Source organism: Equus caballus, chromosome 22, assembly GCF_041296265.1.
Source record: "Equus caballus isolate H_3958 breed thoroughbred chromosome 22, TB-T2T, whole genome shotgun sequence".
In the NCBI taxonomy this organism is placed as follows: Eukaryota; Metazoa; Chordata; class Mammalia; order Perissodactyla; family Equidae; genus Equus; species Equus caballus.
Genome location: NC_091705.1, coordinates 16470097 through 16482510, shown reverse-complemented (window position 1 = coordinate 16482510; position 12414 = coordinate 16470097). Strand labels below are relative to the sequence as shown.

Below are 12414 nucleotides of genomic sequence, written 5' to 3'. Positions count from 1 at the left end.
ACTAAAGAAGACATCAAGAAGGAGAGCAGGTTCTTTCCCCTGAAAATTTTCTGCCTTTTTTCTCTAATTTATCACTATTAGTGAGCATCTACACCATTCATTGGCTTTACTAAGGGCTGTAATGTAAGATGGATACACTTAAAACAGCATAGTATATTGAAGACTCTCCTCCCCTCCTCCAGCGAATAAACTATTTTTGTAACTGCTGAGAAAATAACACTCCTTTAAAGTTATTGTTTCTTGTTTTTATTACAAACAGAAAACATAAACCATGACACCCACCATCTCGTGCTTTGAAATATGAAAGTCAAGGGAAAACTGATTTGACAGAAAAAAGAAGGACTTTGGAGGAGAGATGAAACAGCAAAATTGAAAGATTAATGTTATGTAGACAAATTGAAATCTAAAGTGAACCTTTAGACTACAGTAATCAAAATGAATGGTAACAGAAAACCAGCAGGATGGGAATCCTGGAGGCAACAATCCAATGTGGTCAACCAGATAAGACGGCTGTCTTGCATTTAATGCTGTTTCCTACCCCATGAACGTACACCCTCACTGTCATACTCAGAGAAAAAGAAAATGGAGTCATCAGAATTTATCACTATTTTTATAGGTAGTTAAATTAATTATCCACATAATTCCGAGTGAGGAAAATTAGGGTTGGCTTTTCCAGTCAATTGTTCACGATCCTCAGGCTTGGAATATTTTTAAACAATTTAAAAGCCCAAGATTTCTCACAGCGCCAAAAATTCTCCCCTCTCTATTAAGCTCGTATCTAGACAAATAATTCCACATCATCAATATTAAAACTAGGAGATCTTATTTTGGTAGAATGTCTTTGTGTAAGTTTAAAACATGATTTAAAAATTGTTTTTCTTACCTGGAAAATGCTGCCACATTATCAGCCAAAGTTTCCTCATCATTCGCTCCAGACCTATAATAGTCATATATCGACTTTCGCAGTACTGATTTAGCATGTTGTTCATAATCGTTGATACAAACAAGCCGGGTGAACATTTTCACAGGTTAGTGCAACTCCAGGTTTTGGGGGGTATTTTTTCCTGCATTGTTTTCTACATCCTGACAATTCTGTTACTTGTCAATTATTAATAGACCTTTTCCAAAGTTCAGATTTAGTTCTCTGTTGCTTACATTAATTAAGCAAACATAGACTTAGACTTTGAAATTTCGTTTGTGGCTGTCTGCCAAAGAACAGCTGCACCTAAGCCGCAAGCCCTCCTTACAAGGCGACAGGAGGGGTTAGTTGTCTGTCACATTAAAAAGGCAGAGGAATGAGTCAAAAATTAAGGTCTTAGAGGAGGAACTGCATGAAAGTGCTTTGACTCAGTTCTGTTCAAGGCTGCTTCTTCCACACAGTATGGACTTTGCTCTTCGCTTGGTACCCAGGACGGGCTCCACCCTCATTTTTCATCCACATTTGGATCATACACATATCACATGAAAAAGAGCTTATGCAATGAGTGGGGCATCCAGTAAACACGGGGGGTCTACACAATATGAACGTCAGCCAATCGTAAACATTTGGCTTTAATAAGGAGCATTAAGGCCAAATTGACAGCTAATTCTTAAAGAGTCTTGTCTAGCTCTAGAGAGGATGTAGGGAGGTGGCGTTCCAAAAGACCTTGTGGACTCAGTCTAAAATTTCTCTCAGTCATGAGGAACCTGAGAAAGATCTGTACCAGTAACACATGATTCAGAAAGCAAGGCTTTGATATCAGCCAGACCTGGGTTTCAGGCTAGAAGCCTCCACTTAAAGCCACTCATCAGCCGTTCAGCAGCTAAATTCCAACTGCCTACATCTGTATGAGAATTTTCCCTTGAACTTGGAGCCTGCTTTTCCATCCACATGGCATACTAAAGTGCTATGAAATCAATGTCTCCAGGAACAGCCCTCAACCAAAGATTTAAGGGAGTTGGTGCATAAATACCCCAAATCCCTCACTCCTCTGGTGGCTAAACCCTGGGTGTGTGTTCCATACTGCAGGCTTCAGTTGCCCACACTGTTAGCTGGCTGATAACCCACCCTGTGTTGGCTGCCTTCCCTTCCAATCTCACTTCCCTACCCCTTAATTTAATCAAAAAGTTTTATGCTATTAGGATTGGTATTGAATTATACATAGGTTTATTCCTAAAGTTCACAAAATGCTTACTTTTTGCATCAAGGTGGTGATAGGTAAAATGACATTAAACTTACAACTGGAATATGAAAATCTGTTAATATGATAAGGGAGTCCTAAAAGAAATAACTCAATTTCACAGTTAACAAAATCACTTTGAAAGTTGATCTAAGGAATCTTAAACACTGCTGAAAACTCATTCAAAATTTGCAGGTGAAAGCATGGACTTTTATTTACATATTCCTTCGTTCCCAACTTTAATAATTATTAAAACTGTTAGCATCTTGCAACCAATGTAATTTTGATACAGAGGCAATTTAATATCCTACAATGAACCTGAAGTACGCCAAGTTCTGGTGAAATTAAGGAAGACAAGCACCAGTGCTCAAGCATCAAACTGGGGCCCTGGACCAACGGCATCCGCCTCATCGGCGAACTTGTTAAAAATGCAAATTCTCAGGCCCACCCCCAGTCCTGCTGAATCAGAATCTCTACAATCTTTTGTGCTGTAACAAGGCTTCCAGGTGATTCTGATGCACAATATTGTTTGCGATCACTACTTTGTCAAGACGCAGAGTAAGGAGAATTTTTTTTAAGAGGCTTGAATTAAAACAAAAAAATTCCACTGTCATTCTGTACTATTGCAGCCCAACAGCTGATTTGGAGTATCGTCTTAGTGGATAAACTGAAATATAGTCCCCATACTGCTTAATTAACCTCTTGGAGGAGAGAATTAAAGGAAGCAGTTGGAGTTTTGAACAGCTTTTGTTAATTTGTGATAATTACATTGTTTAAATAACACACATTGTTTCAGAGACAATAAAGTCTGTAAAACTCCTCTCTAGGCCTCAGTGGAGTGAAATGCTGAGGGCCTAACATGACAAAACAAGGTCAGGCCTTGTTCAAGCTGCTGAAGGCTGCGCTTGCCCCAGCCCCCTCCCCAGTTTGGGGTTCAGGACAGTCAATGCCAGTGCGATGGCATCTGCTGGATTTGAGCACTCCCCTTCACAGTGGCCAAATGAACGGGGATTTGTTTTTTTACATTGGACTTAATAAAATTTTAATTCACTTCTGACCCTCCCTAATATCCCAATAAAAATTTCAGCAGGATAATGCCTCACCATCTCCAGCACCGCTGGATATTTTGCGAACCACAGGGAGCTCTTCTCCTGTCTTCATCTCAGGGGAAACTCAAGCATGAACTAGAAGGAAGCGACTAGAACTCCACATCCTCGCTGGATCTTCCTTTCATTTGTCTTAAGATGTGATTTAGACTGTTGCTAGGAGAATGTCCTATTTCCTGTTTCTATCCTTTTCAGAGGCTTTTATTCTCAGTGATGTGTAGCCTTGGTGGAATCTTGGTCATTTTCGCCATCTAGTTGCTAAAAAGGGGCTGTGTTTACAACATCATAAACGCCGATGCCTAGTGAGATGCAGGGGATGCTGGACAGCTAGAGACGGTGCTCTTACAAGGGTAAAAACTATTTCATTGTGGTTTTCCTTTGCATTTCCCTGATTACTAATGACTTTGATAGTATTTTGTATGTTTATTGGCTTTTTACTTTTCACTTTGTGAAATGCTTGCTCATGTCTCTGGCCATTTTTTATATTACATTTGTTATTATTGACCGGTAGAATTTCTTTATATGCTTTGGACACAGATCCTTTGTGGTTATATGTGTATAAGGTACAGTTTTATTACATTCTTGACTTTTTTTCACACATGAATAATGCCAATGTCAGCCTCAAAGCTGCGTGAAGGAGAGCATGGGGTGAGATAGTCTCCATTTTCTTTCTCTCTCTCTTCCTTCCTCCCCTTGTCCCTTCCTCCCTTTCTCTCTCTCTTTCTTTCTCTTTGTCTCCATCTTTAACTTAGTTTCCTTTGTCTACTTTTTCTTCTTCCCTTTCCTCTTCCTCCTCCTCATTCTCTTATTATTATTCATCTATTTTTTCCCCTCCTTGTTCTAATTAAACCCAACTCCTAGACAGGCAAGTTGCGTCTAACGAGGTAGATTTTTTTTTCTGACTCACGCACTAAACATGTTGCTCTTTGAGGTCCTGGCTTTGAGCTGGGATGAAAGGTATTCAGGGATTACAAACTCCTGAGAACGCTTCTCTCTTTGTGCTGGGCCACAGGACGTGACTTTGCAGGCAGTGTCCTGGGGATGGTGTAAAGATGGAGACGAGGGAGATGTGTTGCCTTGTGCTTCTCCGCTATGCCGAGTTAACGTCCTTTTGAGCGTCCACCTTTAAAGTGATATGGTTTGTCTTCTCTTCCCCCAAGGTCTTTGAGGCTATTAAAATAGAGACTCAATACTGGGTCAACACATGCCCGCCGTTGGGGGAAAAGAAGTGTTAGGACTCGCTGACTTTTCTGAGCTCTTGCTCTCACCTGGTTCTTAATCTGTTTATTCCTTACTATTTAATGAACACTTTGATGCCTTTAAAAATATGTGTGTTATATTTAAAATAGCCATAAATTATTTACAGCAGGATGATTGAATTGACATATTTTAGATCATTCAGTTAGTATGAATACGGGCAATGAATCATTTGACTCCTAACTACTGGTCATGAATTATGAGTTGAGTTTTGTTTTTCCCTAGTATCCCAGATCCAGTATGTGGAAACAGGTCATTCTTCTTGCAAGAAGGGATTTTTCTCCATACTATGCTTTCACTGAGGTGTGGTCCTACAGGTTCCCATCTTTATACAGGAGTCTCCATGGCTTTGTCTCCCTACCCTGTGCAGCTACAGATGCTGACACTCTCAGTGGTCAGGGCTTAGTAGATGTCCTTTGGGCAACCTTCAGCTTGAGTGTCATTTATCTGTTGGGCTTTTGCTTGGTTTCCAGTTCTTTTCTGTTTTGGTGTGTTTGTGTGTTTGTTTACTTGTTTGGCTTCTCCAGAATATTCATTACTTTCTTGCCATTTCAGCCACGCATTGTAAAACATGTTTTTAATATTTTATCTTGCATCTGTAGGTGTTTTGTGAAAGACTTTTTTAGTAAACCTAACCCACAGTATTTTCAAAAATTGAAGTCTATGCTTTCTCTTTAATTATGGCTTTTTTATTGCATGTAAATTTAAAATTTTATAATGTAGTCAAATTTATCAATAGTTTCACTGATGGTCTGGGCTTTTTAGTCTTATTTAGAAAAATCCTCCAGAGGTGATAAAGCCATTCTTCCATCTGGAACTGATCTCTGTGCACTGTGGTAGTCCTTATCACTCTTCAGCAAATAGTTCTTCCCCTTGGGCCATCTTAGGATTGCATGTCCTGATTCGCCTGTTGGACCATAAGACCTATTCTGGCCAAAGAATCATGGGTGGAAGTGTAGTGTGTCGCTTCTGAGACAGAGAATTGAATTGCCAACTGAGACCTTCCTGGGCTCTCTTTCCCTCTGCCATGATAACTAGCAATATTCCAAATGGTGGCTGCTCCGTCAGCCTGAGATCCCAAATCTGAGTGTGCATCATGGAGCATAGCCTCTAGTCAGACCAAAATGGCTATGTAGCATGAGCAAGAATAAACTTTTTCTGTTTTAACATACTGAAATTTTGATGTTGTTTATTACAGGACTATAATTCAACTCACCCTGACTAACTTAAAAAATAGAGGAGTAACAAAAAGTAAAAAATCAGAGGTACTTGCTTAGAGGGTGAGTGGGAAGAAAACCATTGTTAAAGGCAAGAAGAATGAAAATTCATTTCATGCAGTGGCAAAACCATTACTATTCTTGTCACTTGCAATAACTTGGAAGGCAGATCATGTACTTAATGAACATATACCCATAAGCGAAGGAATTGTAAAGCAAAATATATAGCATGAGTTGGCTACTATTGGCTGCATTGAGTGAATTATACATGAAAAATAAATAAGCTCACAAAAGACTTGGTTGGTTTATAAATAGGAAAAAAAGACTGTCCAATGGAGCCGAAAGAGAGAGTCCAGAAATTTGGGGACTTGAAAGGCTTGTAGAGGCTACTGGTTCCCAAACCCTGTCAATAAAACATAAATTTTAAAAGGTGTTTGAATGATAAAGATCATTTCAGACTCGGTTCTGTGCAAGGATCAAATCCCAGGCACAGCCCTTACCTTCCTCGTTAACACAACTGAATGAAACAAGCCACGTCAGAGCAAGACCCAGATAAGAATATGGCACTCAATCAATCTTTTTAACTGGACAAGATGGCTTGGTAAAAAGAGTTAAAACATGTGACTGATATACACGCGGTATGCTCTTCCAGTGAGCCAGTGCTACATAGCAAACCATCCCAAATTTAGTGACATAAAGCAACATCCATTTTGTTATGCTCGTGGATTCTGTACACAAAGAACTTGGACAAGGCAAGTAGGGATGGCTTCACTCTGTTCCATGATGTGGGGTCTCAGATGGCATGAGATGAATGGATGGAGTCTAGAATCATCTAGAGCTTAATCACTCACATATCTAGCACCTCAGCTGCGATTTCTCAAAGGCTGGGGACAGCTGGGACTGTCAACCAGAGCTTCTACTACGTGCGGCTTCTTCATGTCACTAGGACTTCCTCACAGCACGGTAGCCTCAGGTAGTTGGACTTCTTACGTGATGGCTTAGCTCTCCAAGACTGAGTGTTCTAGTAAACAATGCATAAGCTACGTGGCTTTTACAACGCAGCCTCAGAAGTCATGTAGCATCACTTCCTCTGCTTTTGGTCAAAGCAATCTCCAGTCCACCTGATTCAAAGGGAAGGCGACAGAGATTCCAACTCTTAATGAAACGAGTGTTTAAGAACTTGTAGCCACATTTTGATTTTTTTTTAAAGATTGGCATCTGAGCTAACATCTGTTGCCAATCTTCTTCTTTTTTTTTTCTTTCTTCTTCCCAAAGCCCCCCAGCACATAGCTGTATATTCTAGTTGTAGGTCCTTCTGGCTCTGTTATGTGGGACGCTGCCTCAGCATAGCTTGATGAGTGGTGCCATGTCCACGCCCAGGGCCAAACCTGTAGCCACATTTTAAAACCAACACATACTCACAATGAGGTCAAAAGAGAGAGAGAAAGAACAGAATAAGAGCAAAAGAGTAAAGAAATACAACCATCTTCCTTTTAACTAGCAGGAATCCATTCTTGAAAATCAGAAATTCTACATGTAAATGCAAAACTGGGAGCTTACTTCCTATTATATAAATGGGGAAAATTATAATACATTAAATGCCAGTACTCAATTCTCAACCAATTTCCTAAAAACAGAACCAAAATAAAGAAAACGTCTTCATGTAAGTTCTAAACTATCACGTCAGGATGTAAAATGTTTAAAACATCACTTCCTAGTGATCAATTTAAAAGATTGTTGCCAATTACTCTGCACACACTGAGAAGCCACACATCCCTGCAGACCGTCAGCACACGTCCGGAAACATCTGCGTGTGTTTCTGCCATTATACAGACTGTAAGCTGAATGTCATGCAAGACTTTTCACCCACATCATTTTTTTTAAATGTTCAATTGCATTTGGGTGATATAAATATGAATTTTTGCTTATGAACATTGTCCAAGTAAACAATTGAAATTATATGTATGTTTTAATTGTGAATATTAAGAACCAAAATGCATTTTATTAAAAAACAAATAGGGTTTCAGAATTACTACAGACAAGCGCCTACTGAAGGTCTCCCTTTCTTCCCCTTTCTAGTGGCTGTTCTGTTCCTGTCCTGTCGCTGCACATTGACTGTGCAGGACAGTGCTTAGCAAACTTTTATCAGAATCACCTGGGGATTAAGCATCGGTTCCTAGGATCACCTCCAGCATTTCTGATTTAGTAGGTCTGAAACGGGGTCTGAAAATTACATTTCAAATATTTGATGCCGCTGGTCCAGTTTGAGTAATTCCTCTATAGAGGACAAGAAACATGTTTTTTTAGTTCATAGGTCTCCAGAAAAAGAGAAGCCACATTCCAATCCAAGGTAGAGATCCCCCACACATCACAGTGTGGAGATGCTGGACTCAGAGCTGAATGCCGTTATTAAATGGAATTTCCTGTTCCTCTCGTTTGGGGAGGGGATAACTTTATTTTGCTTCAGGAGGAAAAGTGAGCCAAATATTTCAACAAATACAGTGTAGATCCAGCTTCTCTCTTCAAGGCACATGTGATATTGCATATTCTGATTCCCTTGTGGATGAGGCCCTGCTAGTTCTGGCTCATATGACTAGTCCTGGCCAATGAATTGTTAGTGGAAGTGAAGATGTCAGTTTTTGGTTGGGGCATTTAATTACCAATGCAAGACCCTTTCTACCTCTCTTTTCCTTGTCGCAGCAGCCAGCTATGTGCTAACAGTGGCTGCTTTGTCAGCCTGGGCAATAGACTGAAGTTGATGAAGAAAAGAGTCCCAGGCAACACAAGATGGGAACGTAGTGTGATCATCACTTATACCTTTGTTATTTTAGGTCACATATTGTATCCCAATCTTACTGATATATACATATATGGCCTAAGGTGGGAATTAATTTATTTTTCAAATAACTAACCAATTGTCTCACCATCACTTATTGAATAGCCCTTTCCTCATTCCATTAATAGTCTTTAAGATATAATATTTCATAGCATGCATGTAACCACTGGAACCTAAAACTTGTCCTTTTGACTAACAAAAAACTAAATTTATGCCACAATATCTCCTATGTAGACGTAAAGATATTCCCAAGGTTAGTGATGAAAGAAGATAACAGGTGCTAGAAATTATGCTTTCTGTAAGCAGTGTACAGAAAGATAAACGAGCAACCTCCAGAGGGCGCTATTCTCAAAACACAGCCCCACCTGGAACCAGTGAGCGAGAGAGCCGACTGACTGATAATGAGATGTCACAGTCTCTGATTTTAGCGATTAAGAATCAGAATTGAAATGACCTTAAACGGTGCAGTTTTATTTAAACTATAGTTTTGTACTAGGAGTGAAAGCTCTGGGCTTCAAATTAGAAGCCAGACAGGAATGATAGCTCTACCTAAAAGGTGATGCTAAAAGGAAATTGCTGCACTTTGATGTACATCCTGGAACAGATTCTCATTCTGCAGGCGCCTTGTCTTAGCAGGCAGGACAGAGAGGCGTGTAGTCTACCTACATGTGTTCAACCATTTGACACTCTTATGAATGTTATAGATGAATATTAACAGCAGGCTCCTTATAAATCATTCCCAATCACTAAAGGCTGAAAGTAACATATCCACGTACATGTCAAATGAAAAGCTCCTGTTACCATATTTGAAAACGGGATAATTGTTGGGGCTAACATCTTTTGGAAATTGCTAAAATAGAATATTTTTATGAGGAATATGTGTGGGAAACATGCAAATTTATTAAAAGCAAATAGACTTGGGAAAAGAATAAATTTTCATCCCTCCTCTCTCATTTTGTTGATAGTGATAAAGGGGATATAGTTTTTTTAAAAAAATAATGACAGTTTTTTTTAAAGAACTGTAAAAATGCTTTTTTTATGTTCTGTTACTTCAACTCAATATTGCTGGAAATATCCCTTGTGGCAAGCAAAGGTAGCTGCCTAGCCACAAAGGACAACATAGGAAGAAAAAATGTTTCACTTCTAACTTTCTCCCAGTGAGGAATGGTTTGGCAAGAATGGCATTTCTTTCGTCAGCTTTGAGACCAGTGGTAGTGAACCAGTGTGAGGTTTCAGGCCAACATAGGTCAGTTACACAAGGATTGATTCTTGTTTTTGTTGTTGTTTTTTTGCTGAGGAAGATTCACCCTGAGCTAACATCTATGCCAATCTTCCTCTATTTTTTGTATGTGGGTCGCTGCCACAGCATGGCCACTGGTGAGTGGTATAGGTCCACGCCCAGAAACCAAACCCAAGCCACTGAAGTGGAGCATGCCAATCTTAGCCACTAGGCCACAAGTGTCGTCCCTGATTCTAGTTTTTTAAAACTCTACTAGAAGTCATGCATTTACCCAACATTAGTCTTTACAAGCTACAATACTATAGCCTCTTTGCTTTTCAGTACAAACATATTTGCTCAACATAATATTGTATTGATATGTTTTATATATCACATACTATATTATTATGCATAGTATATTATTTTAATATATATTATTATGATAAGCTTGTTGATCAAAAGTTATATAGATCTTAAGCTAAGGCAAAATTGGGAAACTAATTATTGCCTATGAAAGACAACTTCTTTGTGGTGGTCACTTCTTTAGAAACATTGAGTCCAAGAGTGATGAGGGGGATAGAAATAATAAATGTGGTCCTCTTTCTTCAATAAGGCAAAACCAGATCAAAACCAGTACAAAAACATCCTGGTCTGTGTAGACAGTGCTTCAGCAAATCCTCCACTGGTGATTCCAATATTAGTGTATTAACAAGTAGCATTTTTTTAATTAATATTAAATATAGGTACCACAGGGATCTTTCAAGTATTTTTCTCTTTCTTATCAAATTTTACACAGTCAGGTCCTAGGAAACAGAAACAATGGTTAAATTTCATATTAGCACATGATACTGCCCAACTGATATGTGTTTTATGCGTTTAAAAAAAAACCCTACCCTCCACCTCTCACCTTCCCCGTGACCCTCCCCTCTACATATCCCTCTAGGGAGGATGACTTAGCTGGCAAGTCCACTCTTTGCCCTTCCCACCTTGTTTCCACTTTCCGCTTAGAATGAAGAAAGCTCCAGCAGGCATCTTGGAACAATGAGGCAATCCAATGATGGAGACCAGAGCTAAAGATGACAGGGCAAAAAGAGACAAGGAGAGCCATTCCTGGTGGCCTAGTGGTTAAAGTTCAGTGCTCTAACTGTTTCAGTGGCCCAGGTTCTTTTCCCAGTCCTGGAACACACCAGCTGTCTGTCAGTTGCCATGCTGTGGCTGCAGCGCATACAGAAGAACTGGAAGGACTTACAACTAGGATATACAACCATGCACTGGGGCTTTGGGGACTAAAAAAAAAAGAGACAGGAAGACTGGGTTCTGGGGCCTACAATGCAGCTATATCAACTGCAAACTACTTGCCTCCAGACTTCCTTCATATCAGAGAACAAAACCCTTTATCTTATTAATTCTCTATATTTCAGTTGCCTTTTGCTAGCATCTAAACACAACTCCTCAGTGACCCAGACCTCAGTTGATCGGAATGCCCAGGAAAGGATGCAATAAGGTAATAATAAGATATATAACATATTATATATACATATATACACACGTACGTCATATACAATATACACGCAAACAATATTTTATATATATACAAATATATGAAATTGCAGTTTACTTTATATGTAAGATTAGCTGTGATTTATAGTTAACTGAGGATTAAATGTAACTTAATACAGTATCTATAGAACTAGATATTAGAAGTCATTGAAATTAGTCTTACTGAGTACAGTCCCAGAAACACTCATTCAAATGTTAGTGCTTGTTGTTTTGTTTTTTCTAAAAATTTATTGAGATGAACCTGGATGTGTGTACGTGTATGTGTGTTCTGTGATTTTGACACTTATCATCAAAAGAAAAATCTTGATTTGAAGATCCTATTTTGGCTCTTATTAACTGAAATTTTCTAATATAATCAAACACTATCAATGAGGGCAGCCCAGAAACTATGAGAATATTCATAGTGTCCAACTGTAGCTTCTGATGCCACAAGAGTAGAAGGATTGATTCCTCTCCACTTACCTTATAAACTACTATTTTAGAGCCTCATGCTCCCAAACTGGAGAACCCCATAGTTTCTTAAGTTGGAAACAGATAAAATATCTAATCAACCAGTAAGCCAGGTCACTCAGCTTTTTGAAATCCCAACAGAAGAAATGTTTTGCTCTGTACAAGTAGGTAGATAAAAGACATATATTCTGACCTTGAACCCCAGCACGATGGGTAGACATTAACCCTCATAGATGAGGCAGGCTAGTGCTAATGCAATTTTGTCCTGAGCAACGGCCCTTTTTTCTTAATGAACACATCCAGCAGCCGTCAAACTCAAAGAAAGACTCTTTCAATCTATTGAATGAGACCTTTACCCTCCCAGCTCTCTCCTCAATAATAAACAACAGAATGTTCCCGAAGTTCTGTAGGTTATTATAAATTTACCTCCTGACAATAGCCTCCTTATAATCAGGAAGACAAAGGCTGCTTTCAACTTCTGTGCAGCACCTGAGAGAAGCTCCCAGTAGGCTCATTATAGTAAATAAAAGCAGATAATTTTTCAGGTGTTCAATTCTTTACATCTCTGGAAGCCCTAGCAATGGGCACCCACTTGAGTCAAAAGAGGAAT

General features: G+C 39.2%; 1 protein-coding gene across 2 annotated transcripts in view; it reads right to left on the bottom strand.

Annotated features, from left to right (window-relative positions):
• The window catches only part of HAO1 (hydroxyacid oxidase 1), a 50686-nt gene extending 49303 nt beyond the window's left edge, over nucleotides 1–1383 (bottom strand). Inside the window, exon 1 of one of the 2 annotated variants that reach the window (XM_001493831.6) lies at nucleotides 884–1383. In XM_001493831.6, coding sequence (XP_001493881.1) covers nucleotides 884–1020 — 137 coding nt within the window. In that variant the 5' untranslated portion in view covers nucleotides 1021–1383. The remainder of the gene's footprint in view (nucleotides 1–883) is intronic. The other variant, XM_070247470.1, reaches the window with a different exon arrangement.
• Between the last annotated feature and the right edge of the window lie 11031 nt (nucleotides 1384–12414).